This window comes from Ictidomys tridecemlineatus, chromosome 6 (genome assembly GCF_052094955.1).
Source record: "Ictidomys tridecemlineatus isolate mIctTri1 chromosome 6, mIctTri1.hap1, whole genome shotgun sequence".
NCBI lineage: Eukaryota > Metazoa > Chordata > Mammalia > Rodentia > Sciuridae > Ictidomys > Ictidomys tridecemlineatus.
This window is the reverse complement of record NC_135482.1, coordinates 8,124,979-8,140,808: the sequence shown is the minus strand read 5'-3', so window position 1 is coordinate 8,140,808 and position 15,830 is coordinate 8,124,979. Positions and strand designations below refer to the sequence as shown.

General features: G+C 55.0%; 2 protein-coding genes and 1 long non-coding RNA gene across 3 annotated transcripts; 1 reads left to right on the top strand and 2 right to left on the bottom strand.

The window, feature by feature from the left end:
- Positions 1 to 11: 11 nt before the first annotated feature.
- On the bottom strand, positions 12 to 912 carry LOC144378504 (uncharacterized). Its single transcript, XR_013440227.1, has 2 exons — positions 566 to 912; positions 12 to 336 (listed from the first exon to the last, which is right to left on the bottom strand). It is a non-coding gene; the product is annotated as an uncharacterized LOC144378504 (long non-coding RNA).
- Positions 913 to 1,065: 153 nt separating this feature from the next.
- Positions 1,066 to 3,091, top strand: Atf4 (activating transcription factor 4). Its single transcript, XM_078052705.1, has 3 exons — positions 1,066 to 1,266; positions 1,750 to 2,067; positions 2,178 to 3,091. The coding sequence occupies exons 2-3, from the start codon at positions 1,842 to 1,844 to the stop codon at positions 3,008 to 3,010; spliced, it is 1,059 nt and encodes a 352-aa protein (XP_077908831.1). The 5' UTR covers positions 1,066 to 1,266; positions 1,750 to 1,841; the 3' UTR covers positions 3,011 to 3,091.
- A 2,620-nt stretch (positions 3,092 to 5,711) lies between these two features.
- Positions 5,712 to 9,122, bottom strand: Rps19bp1 (ribosomal protein S19 binding protein 1). The gene is made up of 4 exons (XM_005322233.5): positions 8,946 to 9,122; positions 8,678 to 8,806; positions 6,463 to 6,560; positions 5,712 to 6,239 (listed from the first exon to the last, which is right to left on the bottom strand). The coding sequence occupies exons 1-4, from the start codon at positions 8,995 to 8,997 to the stop codon at positions 6,105 to 6,107; spliced, it is 414 nt and encodes a 137-aa protein (XP_005322290.2). The 5' UTR covers positions 8,998 to 9,122; the 3' UTR covers positions 5,712 to 6,104.
- Positions 9,123 to 15,830: the final 6,708 nt, after the last annotated feature.

Here is a 15,830-nt window from a genome sequence, read left to right as displayed (position 1 = left end):
CTGCACGAACCGAAGTTCTCATACTTTTATTTTCGAATGGGCAACGTGAACATAGAATAGGGAGACGAAACGCATCCTTCCAGACTCGGGCTCAGAGAAGGGACGCAGAGCTGGCCCTTGAGGGAAGGTGGGCAGGGCTCGGTGACCGCCCAATGAGGCCCCACCAGGAGCGCCGTCCCAGTCCCCGATTTCCGCTGCGGTCCTCGAGCCTACCTGGGGTGGCCTGGCCAGGCGCTCGCTGTCGGCTCCACTGGAAAATAAAGTCTTGGGCCAGGTGACTTTCAGGGACCTTTCCGGGTCGGAAGCAGCTCAACCGTCCGGAAGGGAGCGAGCGCCCTGGTGGGTGGGAGGGGGGACTTGGGCTGTCATTTGGCTAATTCCAAGTAGGAAGGACCCCCAGCCAGGCCCGGCTGCCACTATTTGCGGCGTGCCGGGTAAAGCTGCCTGCTAGCGGAAGCCGGCCCGTTTGTGGCCGCTCGGCAAGGGGCCGGGCTGAAGGAGCCACTAAAGGCGCAGGGTCTCAGACAAGAACAGAGGTGACCGCCCGCGAGGGGCTCCTACCCACCCGGATCTTGGGCTTGCTGAACAGCCCGCCCACCTCAGGCCTGGAGCCAATAGGAACTCAAAACAGACATGATTCACCACGTATGGGCCAATCGGCTCGACGCGCGCTTCCCATCAGCATCTCGCGCGATAACCAGGCGGCTCGGTCTTCTAAAAAAAGCTTCCCTGGCAAGAAAAACTTCTCTCCCCGCCCTTTCAGCTAACACCGGAAGCGAGGCGTGTCTGAGAGATCCCTCCGCGACCCGCGGCGGCCGAGGGAAGGACGACTCCTACGTTGTAGGGCTCCTGTAAAATAGTGCGCCCTTTTCTTTCATGAGACCTTGAATAAACTCCTTTCCCTCCAAAACTACTTACCTGGCATTCAGACAGGGCTGGCACCGGTGGGGAGATCACACATATGGGAACGAGTGAGTCGATGGCTAAGGTCACGTGGTCGCAGCGGAAGGATGCGCTCTGTGCTGCGTCTCATAGGCGGAGCCTATAAAGAGCCGGCGGGCGCCGCGCGCGGCCATTTTTGTACCGTCCGCCGGTAGATGCAGATTTGCGGTTGAGCGTAGGCCTTCCCTCCTACCCCCCCCCCCGCAGGGCGCGCGGCCACCATGGCGTATTAGAGGCAGCAGTGCCTGCGGCAGCGTTGGCCTTTGCAGCGGCGGCAGCAGCACCAGGCTCTGCAGCGGCAACCCCTGACGGCTTAGCCATGGCGTGAGTACCGGGGCGGGCCGCGATGCTGGGCGCCCTGCATGGGCGGGGGCTCTCGGCTTGGCTGGGCGCGGCTTTCTGCCGGGCGCGTCGCCGAGGGGGAAGCGGTTTTATGAGCGCCCGGACGCGAGGTCCTTGTTTGGGCGTTTTCGGGGCGCGGGCGCTCCCGGCTCTCGGCACTCGTGGAATCGCTGGGGTCCCGGCTGCCCCGCGAACGTGGCAGCAGCCAAGATGGCGGCCGGGCCGTGAGTCACGGGGCGGGGCGGTGGCCCTATTTGGAAGTAGGGACGAGCGCCTTCCCCTGGGTGACCGGCTGCGGAATGGCCGAGACTCCTCCGCGTCCATCTTGTGCAACCTGAGCTGGAGGCAGGGAAGGCGGACACAATGTCCCTGGCGCCACGTGCTCCCGACTCGCGACCTGCGTGTGTGACGGGATGCCCAGCCCAGCCCACCTCTAAGGGGTCTTGCCTTCTGATTCCCATCCAGGCTTTTCACGGCATCCAGCAGCAGCGTTGCTGTAATCGACAGAGACACCTTCGAATTAAGCACATTCCTCGATTCCAGCAAAGCCCCACAACATGACCGAGATGAGCTTCCTGAGCAGCGAGGTGTTGGCGGGGGACTTGATGTCCCCCTTCGACCAGTCGGGTTTGGGGGCTGAAGAAAGCCTAGGTCTCCTAGATGACTACCTGGAGGTGGCCAAGCACTTCAAACCTCATGGGTTCTCCGGCGACAAGGCTAAGGCGGGCTCCTCCGAGTGGCTGGCTGTGGATGGGTTGGTCGATGCCTCAGACACTGGCAAGGGTGAGTGGGCCACTTGTAGGTGCTCATGTGTGGCCATTCGTGATGGGTCTGGGGTCTGTAATGTAAGTGACTCAACTGGTTGTCATCCTTCACTCTGAATTCTTTTGCAGAGGATGCCTTCTCCGGGACAGATTGGATGTTGGAGAAAATGGATCTGAAGGAGTTTGACTTTGATGCCCTGTTGAGTATAGATGACCTGGAAACCATGCCAGATGAGCTTTTGGCCACGTTTTATGATACATGTGATCTCTTTCCCCCTCTAGTCCAGGAGACTAATAAGGAGCCACCCCAGGTAGTGAACCTAATTGGCCATCTCCCAGAAAGTTCAAAAACAGACCAGGTTGCCCCTTTCACATTCTTTCAACCTCTTTCCCTTTCCCCTGGGGATCTTTCTTCCACTCAAGATCATTCCTTTAGCTTAGAGCTCGGCAGTGAAGTGGATATCTCTGAAGGAGAGAGGAAGCCCGACTCTGCTGCTTATGGTACTATGATCCCTCAGTGTGTCAAGGAGGAAGATGGCCCCTCAGATAATGACAGTGGCATCTGCATGAGCCCAGAGTCCTACTTGGGCTCTCCCCAGCATAGCCCTTCTATCTCTAAGGGCTCTCCTAATGTCAGCCTGCCATCTCCAGGTGGCCCTTGTGGGTCTAACCGCCCCAAACCTTATGACCCTCCTGGGGATAAAATGGTCATAGCAAAAGTAAAAGGTGAGAAGCTGGATAAAAAGTTGAAAAAAATGGAGCAAAACAAGACTGCAGCCACCAGGTACCGCCAGAAGAAGAGGGCAGAACAGGAAGCACTCACTGGTGAGTGTAAAGAGCTAGAAAAGAAGAATGAGGCTCTGAAAGAAAAGGCAGATTCTTTGGCCAAGGAGATCCAATATCTGAAAGATTTGATAGAAGAGGTCCGCAAAGCAAGGGGGAAAAAAAGGGTCCCTCAGTAGGGTAGTCAGGAGTGCTGTGCTTGTACATAGGTGTCTCGTGCTGAAGCTGTGTTGTAATAAATTATTTTGTAGTTAAAGTAATAGTTCAGTCTTTCTGTGTTTCTTGACTCTGGTAAGGAACCCCTCATCAAGCAACCCCCCTTACACACACTCTTTGTGTGTAACCAGAGGATATTTTCACAATCCTGGAGTAGTGAGCATCTTCAACTCCACTGGGCCTGGTTTTCTCAGATCTGGTGGTTTCTATTTGATCCCTAGGGGAGAAGGCTGTTGTGCCAGATGCTTCATTGTGCTTTTACTCAGTTCTGAGACAGTTGGCAGGGTAGAGGGGGAGGGGCTGCCTGGGTTTCACCTGTTCCCTTGTTTGGCTTTGGGCCAACACCTGTTAATACCAAGATGAGGTCACCCAGTCCTTAAGTGCACAAGAGGATTAGGTTCCACTTGGAAGATTTGAATTCTGCAGTGGCCTCTTTAGTGGCTCCCTGAGGTAAGCCTTGAGGCAGGACAGCTGAGGATTATATTTCCCCATATTTGGATTCATTGGATGGGAACTATAAATTGCAGCTTTACTGCAGTCTCTGTCTTGGTAATATAGGCCCTATTGTGGCATGTGGGTGCATGGCCCTGCTCACCTTTTTCCCTGAATGGGAAACTACCTGCACAGGTTTTATGTAAGTGTGGGTAAGAGGTGTGATGGATGAGATCCTGGCCTTCCCACAGCTGTCTCAGGCCTCTAAAAATTGTCAGGCTCATTGATCACACCCCACCTAAGCAGCTTAAGTGGGGATTTAGTGGTTGAAAGAAATGGCATAAATTCAGCAACTTTCATGGATGCCATATTCATGCTGGTTGGTTTTCTTTTTTTTTTAATAAAGGATTTGTCTCAAATCCAGCAGGCTTAGGTCACTGACTAGTAGGTGACTTCAGGACACTTTAAGGCAGTCTATGGTTGTGGGGTGGGACTTTAGCTAAAAGATTCAAAGCAATGTGAGGGCCTGGGTTCAATCCTCAGCACCACATAAAATTAAAATAGAGATGTGTCCACCAAAAACAAAACCTGATGGTAACCATGTATCCACAAGGAGATGTGAGTGCCGGGTGGTGACAGGAGGCCTGAAAGTTGAGATGTACAGCAGCTTTGGAAAATGACTCAGCCACCCTGATGGGTGTCACCCAGGGGTGTGGGGTGCCCTCATTTGGCAGGAAAACTGGTGCTAAGAGGATCAGCACAGCCAAAGCTGGGATGCTGGCTGTGTTTCCTGCAGCTCCTTGACCCAGAGGCACTGGTGAAGCCCAGTATCTCTTTACCTTTGAGAGGCAGGAAGCATCTGAGTGTGCGGTGATGGGTGTGACCTCGTTAGGAAGGGGCCCTGGAGCCTGGTCATCCTTACACTATGATATGAGCTGAGTGCTGAGCCAGCTCCTTGCTAAGCTGCTTAAGACAGTTAAGATGCTAGAATGTGGCCCTCCCACCCCCAGCAAAAACCATCAGGAGGGAAAAGTTGGAAGATCCATCATCACTCCTTTGGAACAGTCCCTGCTTGGGAGGCTCTCAAGGTCCTGGTTGCTACAGTTAGGATTGGTGGCACCCTCTCCGGCCTGCCCTGACCTGGATAGGCAGGCAGTAGGTTGAGCTTTCTAAAGCAGGTAGAGGCCACCTGGAAATACGACCTGACTCCAAATTGCTTTTAGGCAGTTTCCCCTCCTGTGTACCCACTAAAGTGAGCAACTAAAGGCTAGGAAGAGGCCAGGGTGTGTGTATGGCAAACTATTAAAAACCTGCTTTTTAAAATTTTTTATTTAAAAAAAGTTGAAGAGGGATACAATGTTTAACTCAGGGGTCTTACACTGTAAGGCAAGCACTGTACCTCTGAGCCACAACCCCATGCCCTGCTTTTTATTTTTTAAATGTGGTGTTAAGGATGGAACCCAGTTTTACACCTGCCCAGCAAGTTCTCTGCCTCTGAGCTACAGCTCCAGCCCTCTGCTTTCTTCAGGGGGCCTGCCAACGTGTTGGCAGATTGTCATTCCCACCTCTGACCTACCCAACCTCAAAGGACCCACAGAAACCTTGGGAGTTCTCAGGTTAGGGGAGGGGGGTTGTTCGAGACCCCTAGTCCTCCATGGGGCCACTGTGTGCCTCTGCTAAGTTGCACCATTCATTCCACACTACCTATCCCTTACCTGTCCTGTCACTGCCTGCTGGAAAGGGCCCAGTCTGCCCTCCTGTGGCGGTATGGCTCAAGTACAACCTGCTCAGGCAGATCAGAGTGAGACACTGCTTCTTCCGGACTACTCCCAATGCCGGGAAACTGCCTTACCCTATGTGACACAGGAAGGATCCAGTGGGCTTCATACCAGAGCAGGAAACCTGGGTGCTGTGGGGGAATTGGCAGAAACCACCTACTGGTGCCCATAGCAGAGCCCAGCCTCCTGGGGGTAGCTGAGGCAGCTGCACTTCTGTCCTCCCCACACTTGCCTTCTTGCCTGGAACAAAGTTCCCAGCAGCTGCAAATGTTATTTTTGCCTCAAAAATAACAGCAGCACACCTCTAGGGAGGAGCTGGGCAAACAGCTCCCTGGATGGCCATCTGCCCTAGGCCTGGACTGGAAGAATTCTGACATGGAGCTCCTAGATCCATGCAGAGGGGGAGTTCCAGAGGAGATGGAAGACACCCCATAAAAGATCAGAAGCACATAGCTCAGGTCCATGTTTATTAGGGCCCAGAAGCCCATCGAGCAGCCACCTTCATGTTCCTGGAGTGCAATCCCTAAGGGCCCATTACCGGCAAACAGCCTGGGCAAAGCAAAAAGTGTTCTTTTCTGGCAGGTGCAAATGGCCCTCATGACTCTTCAACAACCAAGCCTGCAAAGGTCAGCTCCAGTTTGAGTATAAATCTGCTCCAAGGCTTCTAGCTCATCAGCTCCATTCCTATCTTCCAGTGCTTCCGGCTATGGGGCTTCCTTGAACCAGGCTGATCGTGCATCACCATCTGCTGGCTGTGCCTGGCTTGGCTGAGTCCCAAGGCCAGCAGAGGCAGGGAAGTCCTAGGAAGTGGGCCCAAGTGCCTCTCCCATGGGTCCCTCCAGGAAGCCTAGCTGCCAAAGTATTCTTGTTGGAACTTCTGGAAGTCTTCCTCAGTGAACACAGTACCCTCGGCTACCTTCTTCTTCTTAGTCTTGGCCACAGGCCGGTCACAGGCCTTGCGGCCCCGGTTTTGGCGCAGAATCTAGGGAGTGTATACAAAGTGAGGGCAAACTGCTTCTATTTTCAGAAAAGCAGACCAAGGCCCACAAGGTCACAGGGGAGTATGGCTTAAGGTAGGGCTGGACCATCCTCTCCCCAACCACTCTGCTGACCTTCATGGGTTAGCCCAACTTCCACCCTGTATTCAGGGTAGAGATACCATGCATTCTGAGGAAAGGCCTCAGCCATCACTCTCCAGGACAAACCTGTTGGGTCACAGACTCCTCTACCGTGCTTCTCTTGCTGGTCATAAACTTCAGGTTTGTTCTGAGGTGGTTTTGACACTCTCGCTTCTGGTACTCAGCTGTGGGTGGCAAGCAAGGACCCTCGTTTTAGAATTACTCTCTGGAAGTCTCCTGGGTCCCTGGCCCTGCCAAAGGCCCATCCTGGATAACTGCAACAGTCTGGGCACTTCCTGACCAAATCTGTTTTCCACACAGGTAGGTCCTGCTAAACCCTCACCTGTAGGCCGCTGGGGTTTCCAGTTGGTCCTGACTCTTTCAACAAATATGTCCCCAGCACAACTGAGTCAGGCTCTGATTTGGGTGTTGGGCACACAGCAAGAAACAGCAAAAACGCTTGCCCTCATACAACTTAAACTGTAGTAAGTGGGAAAAGATGGGAAACCAGGTAAACAATAGTATAGGAGATAGAAAAGAGGAATGCCAGAGGTAGAGGGCTGCAATTTCAATATAGGAAGGTCTAAGAAGCAAATTTCACTGAATGACACAAGAACAAAGACCCAAAAGACAAGAGTTGTGAATGTTTAGGGGAAGGGCACATGTCTGGGTAGAGGGAGCAACCAGTTCAAAGACTGAAGCAGAAATGTGACGTGTTTGAAGAACAAAGTGGTGGCGAGGGGAGGAAGCAGGTCATACAGGGTGTCATCAAACACTGAAAACTCAGGGCTCTTATGGAGAACATCAGGAGACATGGAAGGGCGAGGTAAAGTGGAAACAAGGCTTGAGGATCACTTGAGGTCCCCTTGGTGCTGATTAGAATGAGACTACTAGGAGAGTAGTGGGAAGGCAGAGACCAGCAAGGAGGCTCTGGCAATAATCCAGACAAGAGGTGAGGCATCCTAGACCAACGAGCAGCCACAGAGGTATTTTGTGGGGTGGCTTCCAAGGCTTGCTGTTCCTTATACCCATCAATTATGTGCCCACCCTTGGGCTGGACATCAGGGCCACACAGAAGCCCAAGGGAAGTCTGGTGTGAGGAGCTCCCAGTCTAGCAAGGGAGACAGCAAAAAGGAACCCCAGTGACAGAGTGGTGAAGAAAAGGGCTGAATGGGCAGGAATGGCCTCTTGGGGACTAAGCTCCTGTGGTACAGCACATTTCACTGGTGCTCCAGTCTGTCCCACTTCCCTGCTTCCACATCTTTGCTCCTGCTGTTTCCTCCTTGTCACTTCTAACTCTAGCAAATACATGAACACTTCTTATGCACCAAGCCCTGTGGATTCAAAGACACCCAAGAGTGTTTCCCATCCTGCCCACACCTGCTCCTCCCCAAGGCTTTCTATTCTTTTAACAGCAGCACCATTCTTAAGAGTTCTTCTATAAACTGGGATCCCTCTTCACAGTCAAATCACCACTCCAGCCCATCGATGCTCCCTCCTCAGCACTGCATTAAGCACAGCACCTCCCACTTGAATGAAGCTAAAGAGCAGGACTCTGGGGGCTGGGGATGTGGCTCAAGCGGTAACGCTGCTCGCCTGGCATGCGCAAGGTGCTGGGTTCGATCCTCAGCACAACATAAAAATAAAATAAAGATGTTGTGTCCGCTGAGAACTAAAAAGTAAATATTGAAAAATTCTCTCTCTGAATAAAGTCTATCTTTAAAAAAAAAAACAAAACAGCAGGACTCTGGAGACACACTGCCTAGTGTCCATATGTTCCATCTAGTCAGGTATTTCTTTTTGCATCTGTAAAATGGGGGTGATAGCTGTGCCAACATCACCGGGTTGGTATGGGGATCAAACGAGTTACAATGTGCATAGGGCTTAGAACAGCACCTGGAGGTATTAAACTGTTAAGTGCTCCACCTTAACCCTTGTTCACTACATGTTTCAAAGGCCACAAGCTCCTTTCTCACTCAGGACCTCTAAACAAGCTATTCTTCCTAGACTAGTCTTCTCCTTTCACTTGGCCACTCTCACTCTCACGCCGCCACCTGCTCTCAGCCTAAAGGAGGCTGACTTGGCCTTTATTCCAAACCCCTCTCAGAGCACCCTCGTCTTTTACATCTCCGCCAGGGCCGGGGTCCAGGAGGGCCCTTACTACGTGTTTCCTCCACCCGCACGTCCAGGGCCCCGCTGCGCCATATCCAGGGAACGTTTCAAGTCCTGCCTCAAGTGCCACCTCCTCCAGGGCGCCGTCCCCAAACCTGGGGCAGCACGTCCAGACCCTCCCGCAACTCACCCAGCGCCGATTTGGGCACCTTTCCCTTGGCTGAGTTTCGAAGTTTCTGGGCCTGGCTCGCCTTCGCCTTCCGAGCCCGCTTCAGCCGAGCTCCGCTCGGCTTGGCCTGGCTTGGCGCGGCCCGGGAGGCTGTAGGGAAGAGAGACTTTGCTGCTGCCATCACGCCGTGGCTGAGTCGGCCCGGGTCATTCCTTACCCTGGGGCTTCTGCCTGCGGCTCCCACCGTCCTCCAGCCCGTGCCGGACGCCCCCAGGAGATCCCTCCTCACCCTCGGATTCCGTCAGCAGCTCGAGACCCCTTCGCAGCAACGCGGCCGACATGACTGCGCCTGACCCGGCCCACGCTACTTCCGCGCTGATGGCTTTATTTGTCTCCGCGGAAACCCGCGCTAGAACAGACGGTTCCGGAGTGGGCGGCGGAAGTGCCCACCTTCCACACGACGCATGCGTTAAAGGTGTACTTGGTCACGGCAGGAGGGCGGGAACTGGGAGCGGGTCAAGGCGAGGAAGGACACATTTGTTGTCCAATCCTAATCCAACAGGCTCCTTGCTAGCCAAACCACGCCTTCTCCCGGAAGTCGCCTGCAGTAGTCGAGCTTGGTTGGTCAGTTATTCTCCTGGGCTGGCGAGGCGTGGCGCGGGGCCGAGCGTTGCATTCTCTAGTTTTAGGAAAGGACTTCGTGAGGCCGCATTTGGTTTCAGGTGCTTCTACCTAAGCAACTTACAGCAAGGGACTTTGTGTCCTCTGTTAAGCCAGACAGTAAAGACCTTAGCAAACATGCGGAATAATGTATTTTTGTTTTGAAAAAATATACTTTTTCTTAAAATATTTGTTACCAGTAAGTTTTTTGTTCTGTAAAGTGAATTAATAAACATTTAAGATATTTTCTCAGTTTTAGTTTCTATTGTGTTAAATGTCAGTAGATATTAACTTTTTAAGAGGGTAAAGGGCTTCTTAGACCCCACACTTTGAGAACGCCTTCCTGTGGGTAAGAGCCTGCTGGTTCAGGGCTCCCCCGGCAGCCCCTGCCCCGCGCTGGCACAGGCGACGCGCAGCACCACTCCGTAAGTGAGTGGCAAACCAAAAGGAACGACTGAATTCACCGAGCAAACATGTTCTGAGGGCCTTCTGTATACCTGGCACATAGTGTGGGGCACTGAGCCTCCGCAGCCAGTCTCCCCGGTAGACCTTCAGCTAGCCCCCAGGGAGGCCACATCAATAACAGCACGTGCATCCAGGGTCAGGGGCCTGCTCTGCACGTCCCCAACCCTGAGGTAGGAACTGCTTTCCCCACTTTATAGAATAGGAAATCGAAGCCAAAGGACCCAGCGAGGTCACACCAGTGGTACCGTGATTGGGCATCGAGTCAGATTGATTTGGACACTCCTGCACCAGCGAGTGGTCCAGGCTCCTTCCTTGGGTGTCCCTGGGTACTGCTCAGCTGGTCAGAGACCGCATAGAGGCACCATGGGGTGAGCGGAGTGGTGGCCACCCTCCAGTCCCAGGTCCAGCTGAGGTTCTGGGTGGGGCCTGTCAAACCACAGAGACAGGAAAGCCCTTGGAGGATGAGGAGGAGCTGACCGTGTATGGTGATGGAGGATGGGAGACACAGGAGTGGCCCATGGGAGAGGAAGAGATGACCTGAGGGCCCAGTGGTCTCAGGGGCGGAGCTCTTTAATTTTGTCCTAAGGACCCTGGGGGCCCTGGAACCCAGCCGTGTGGTCTGACAGGTGTCTCTTTCCTGCTTCTAAGTAACCAGACTGTTTCCTTGTGTGTACTTGCTGTTACTGTTTCCCCATCCGCGACCCTCAGCTCCAGGAGGGTGAGAATGGTTTTAGTATTTTATCCCTAGTCCCTGGAGCAGTGCTCCGCATATAGTTAGTGCCTCATAAAAGACAGGATGGAGAAATGGGTTTGGAATGACAGTGAGCAGCCGGTGGAGATGTCCAGGAGGAAGTGATGTCCAGGAGGTGGGGACGTGGGATATGCCCAGGAGCAGAGCTCCGCAGGATGAAGGAACAAGTTATCTCCTTGAGATGTGGGCCAGTCAGCACGTGGTACCCAGGTGGGGGATTCTCCGTGTTCCAATGTCCCTGGGGCTGGGTGGATCCCGCGTGTCCACCGGTCAGCCAGGCGCTCAGCCAGTGGTAGGCAGAGGCGCTGCCGCCGCGTGGCGGGGAAAGGAACTGACGGAGGCGGCGGTGCTGGACGCCATTCCCACCGGCGCACCACTAGGTGGCGCCGCAGGACAGCTTTCGTGGAGTCTGGTGCGCGGTGTGGGGTCGGGACTCCCCTCTGCCCGGGCCGGCACTGTGTGGTCAGGCTCCCTTTTCTAGGGTGAGTGTGGGCAGGGGACAGCCCCCCGTGGGGCCCGAGTCCGCAGCCTACTTGTGATGCCCGCTTCCTGCCAGGCTGTTTTGGGGCTGTAAAATGTGGGGCAGAGGGTGGGTAGCTGCCTCCTGCTGGTCTCCCTGTGGGACAGTGGGTCAAGAGGGCTCACAGGCAGGTTCTGATCCCAGCTGTGTGGCCCTGAGAGAGCTGCTTTACTGCTCTGAGCCTTAGTTTCTATACGGGTCCCTGACAGGCCCTGGCTCCTTCCCTGGGTGTCCCTGGGTACTGCTCAGCTGGTCAGAGACCGCATAGAGGCACCATGGGGTGAGCGGAGTGGTGGCCACCCTCCAGTCCCTGGGTCCCTGTTGGACCCAGCTCTGCCTCGGCCCAGGCTCAGGGCAGAAGGGCTCTGGAGGCTCCCGTGAGCTGGTGTGAGGTGTGGGTGCGTGCATGCGTAGGGGGCACAGGGTCTTTTGGAGGCGGGTGCGGGGACACTCGGAGTCCTGACTCCGTCTTTCTCTCAGCTCCTGGTCCTACCTCTGGCTCTCGGGGTCTCTGCCCCTGCCTGCTCTCTGTCTCTGTGTCTCTATGTCCTCTCTCTCTCCTGCCCATTCCCAAGCTCCTGGCCACCTTCAGATGGAAAACCAAATGGAACTCCCAATATCCTTTTCAGGCTGACGGTGATGGTGTCTCCTGCCCCAGGCCTGTCCCTCCCTCCTTCCCCCAGCTCTGGCCATCAGCAGCTTTGGAAAGCAGTTATGGGAGAGCTCAGGAGGAAGCCCATCTCTGTGCTGATGGGCTTTGGGCCTCTCTGGCCTCTGCCTCCCCTCCAGGCCTCTCAGCCTCCCTGGGCTGCCTCCCTGAGCCAAGACTCTTTCTCAAGGAGCTGCTGGTTCCAAGCTTCTTTTCTCCTGGCCGCCTGTCACCAGGCCATCGCCCCTCCTCAGTTCCCCAGAGCCACGATCCCTTGTGGTAGGGGAGGGGACCAAAGTGGCATGTTGAGCCTGGGGAGGTGGGTAGTGCTGGGGCTGTGTGTCTGCAAACAACCACCTTCCCTCTCTGGGCCTGTTGTCTCCTGTGGGAAGTAGCCCTTGAGAGGGATCCTCCAGCCGTCCTCCTGGCTGAGGGTGGCAGGGCTCAGACAGAGCCCTGCTCCCTAGGTCTGCAGGGAGGGCTCTGGAGCCAGGCTGCACAAGTTCAGACCCTGGCTCCACCTAGTCACGTGACCTTGGACGAGTCACATAACCTCTGTGTGCCTCAGTTTCCTTATTTGTGAGTTAAGTATAATAGTTCCCACTTCACAGTCCCCTTGCACTTGAGGAGCCCGTGCAAAGCCCCTGACGTTCCACTGGACACAGAGCCGGGCTGTAGTGGGGCGCCCGTGGGACCTGTGCCCGCAACTGTGAGCCAGACCTGCACAAATAGGTGGCGCAGGGTCTCCGTGTCCTGGGGTCTGCACCAGGTGGGCTGGAGGCCACAGAGTGAGGCTCAGGGGCCTGGAACCTGAGGACGGTTCAAACAGCCTTCGCCATCCCCAGAGCTGTGTGGCCTCGGGCTGCACCACCTCTCTGGGCCAGGCCGGGGTGGCTGGGGGGTCTCACATGGCGGACCAGGACCCAGTAAGGCCTAGGAGTGATGGGGTGCTGTCCAGAGACAGCAGCCGCGGGCCAGCAGCCCCGTGGGGGACTGGGGAGAGGCACCTTGGCTTCTCTTCCATGATTTTTAAGAGGCAGGAAGAATCTGCTGGAAATTCTCCGTGGAGACCTGGGGTCAGGCGCCGGGATGGGGCGGGGCTCAAATGTGGGTCTTTTCGATGGCCCCAGCCGCCTGGTGGCCAAAGACAGCTCTGTACCAAATGTGCCCTGGGAGCATGTCCTCCCCTCTCAGGCCGCAGGTGCCCCTGGGCTGAAGGGGGCGGTCCCCAGTCCTGCCAGGAGAGAAAGGGTGAGTGGGAAGGCCCCCTGCCCCCCCAGCCCCTGGCCCCCTGTGGCTTGCCAACAGGGAGGAGTCTGAGGGCGGCCTTAGTAGGGTGCTGGAGCCCAGCTCTGGAGATGCGACCTCACCCTGAAGTCCCGAGTAAGTCCCTCTCTGCTCTGGGCCTCAGTGTCCCCATCTGTGCAGTGGGGACAGGCTATCACCTAGGTGGGGTAGGAGCCTTGTATAGAGGTGACGCTTTAGGGCCTCGGAAGGGAGGAGGTGGGGGCTGGGCTGGTTCTGGGGCCTCAGAGAGTTCAGGGGGATCCCGGCTCCCCAGGGGCTAGGTTCTGGCTATTTTAGCCTTTAAGTCTAATTCTATCTCCATTAAATTGCCAATTGTCAGGGCTGGGTGGTGGCTCAGCGTAGGGCGCTTGTCTAGCAGGAGTGAGGCCCTGGGTTCCGTCCTCAGCACCACATAAAAAAATAAAGAAATAGGGGCTGGGGATGTGGCTCAAGCGGTAGCGCGCTCGCCTGGCATCGTGTGGCCCGGGTTCGATCCTCAGCACCACATACCAACAAAGATGTTGTGTCCCCCGAGAACTAGAAAATAAATATTAAAAAAAAAAATTCTCTCTCTCTCTCTCTCTCTCTCTCTCTCTCCTCTTTCACTCTCTAAAAAAAAATAAATAAAATAAAATAAAGAAATAAAATAATATTTAAAAAAATAAATTGCCAATTGTCAACACACACACCTAGGAGAGAGGTCCTGTTGTCCCAGTCACCAGGTGGGGGTGGGGAGGGCGAGGCCCCCATCTTCTGACAAAGCAGGCCTGGCCTAGACGTCCCTTCTCCCGCCCACAGCTTGGGGGCCTCCTGCTCTAAGGCTGGGTCTTCAGGGGCGGGGGCGGGGTTACCCTGCACAAACCCCCTTCCTGGCCTCAGTTTCCCCTTCTGTGACTTGGGGGTCCCGAGGCCTCTCTCGCAGGGTTGTCCTGAGGATTCAGTTCACGAGTGTCTGCCTCTGAGGACGGGGAGTGGAGTCAAGGCTGCCTCCTGCCCTGGGGTCCCGGACTGGGCTCCAGAGGTGGAGGAGGAGCCCAGAGCTGGTGTGGGAGCGACCCCCCACCTGCTCACATCCTGAAGCCTTTTAACTTTAGGCCATTCTTCTCTTAGGAGGGGGATGCGCATATCTAAAAAACGCAGGGGGGATCCTCTTTCCCCAGAGGATCCCCCACACAAGGAAGGGTAAAGAGAAGAATCTAGGAAGGGAGAGAGAGCCGCAGAGCCAGCAGGAAGGGATGAATACCGGCAGGAAGTAGTTATTTCCCCTCTCTCCTCTGCTGCAAGGAAGCTCCGATTGGATTGGAGAATTCAGTCACCATTAATAATTCAGTGTAATTAATTAATTACATGATTGTATTATACTACTCTATTATTCAACTGCTATAAGTGTTCATTTCAACTTTCTGGAACTTCTAGCTCACGTCTGTTCTGTAAATGATTTCTGATCTTTTATTTTACTTTTAAAGAAAACTCCTTTAGAAATAGCTGAGAGTATAAATTATAAATTAGCAATTAGGACCAGAGAGAGAGAGAGAGAGAGAGGGGAGAGACTGGGCACATGGCTGTTCTGTGCCAACCTTTCAGTCCCTAAGCCTCAGTGATCGCCGCATTATACGTGGAGCCAAGAGAAGGACGTGGTGTGCGGGTGGTGGGGCGATGGCTGAAAAGTGCTTTGGAGCTTTTAATGCTACTCTGATAAGAGCGCAACCCAGCAAGAACAAGGGTTCAAGACAGGGCCTGAGCATCAGATTCTCTTGCCCGCCATAGCAGGACATTTACACCATCTCCCCTGCCCTCACCCAGCAGCCTTGGCCCTTAGGAGGGCACAGGAAATGTGATGATGGAGTGTTGGAGGAGGGGAGGGTGGAGTCCCAAGCCTGCCCTGGCCTTGAAAGCAACCCTTGCAATCTGCAGCTCTTTTTTTTTTTTTTTGCAGCCATGATCTTGGGAACAGGGAGCTGCTCAGCCTATAAGCAATAAACTATTGTATTAAAATTCAGAGCTCTCAGGGTCTGTTTGTTACAGCAGTGTAGGTTAACATAGCCTAACTAATACACCTCTTGCTTCCCCTCTTGATAATCCCTGGCACCCCTCAGCAGACCAGACTGGGCTCTGGGATGACCTGTGCTGCATGAGGGCCCAGAAGTAGGATGAGGAAGGGCAGGCTGGTCCCCCTGAAGGCTCAGCCATCACAGATGCACAAGGCACAGAAGCCCTGGTCTCTGCTGCTCCTCCACCCTGGCCAGGAGCTGGGCTGGAGCTCCCCGGGTCTGCTAGCCTTCCACTAGGCCTGGGGGCTTCCCCAGCTGTAGAGGAGAGAGGCTGAAGGTGTCTCAGAGGGGCCCTAACAGGGAAGCAGGGTGGGCGCTGGGATTTCACTGCCCCCTGCCGTGTCCTTCTTGGTAGCTGGGGAGAGTCAACTCACCCTGAGCCCCCTCTGTCCCTTCACCCCACAAGACGAGGCTGGGAGTGCAAGGGGGCAGTGCTGGGCAGTGCTGGGGTTGTCCTTAGGCCCAGAGCTCCTGGCTGGTGTGTCCTGAAGGATGTGGCCAAGGAAGAGTCATGGGGTCTCAGAGGAGGAGGACACTCAGGGATGGGGCAAGAGACTCCACTGAGCACCTCCAGCAGGGGCTGTTTCCGTCCAGCCCAGAACATCCTCAGCCCACACTTGTCCCTCTGTGTGCTCTGGGGACAGAGTGCGGCATCCCGCTGTCCCTGCTGTCCAAGGGTCTGAACCTGGTGTGACTGGGGCCTGGGGGCAGGAGGAGAGGAGGGGAGGTGGCTGGGGGTCTCAGACACCAGGCGGGGCACAGGTGTCCTGAGGGTCACACAAGACGAGATT

Excerpts from the sequence above, each read along its gene's own strand:
- Atf4 (XM_078052705.1), top strand. The coding sequence starts at position 1,842 with ATGACCGAGATGAGCTTCCTGAGCAGCGAGGTGTTGGCGGGGGACTTG. Across the intron at positions 2,068-2,177 it reads TGCCTCAGACACTGGCAAGG|AGGATGCCTTCTCCGGGACA; the intron begins GTGAGTGGGCCA and ends ATTCTTTTGCAG.
- Rps19bp1 (XM_005322233.5), bottom strand. The coding sequence starts at position 8,997 with ATGTCGGCCGCGTTGCTGCGAAGGGGTCTCGAGCTGCTGACGGAATCC. Across the intron at positions 8,807-8,945 it reads GCTGCTGACGGAATCCGAGG|CCTCCCGGGCCGCGCCAAGC; the intron begins GTGAGGAGGGAT and ends TCTTCCCTACAG. Across the intron at positions 6,240-6,462 it reads AGGAGTCTGTGACCCAACAG|ATTCTGCGCCAAAACCGGGG; the intron begins GTTTGTCCTGGA and ends TACACTCCCTAG.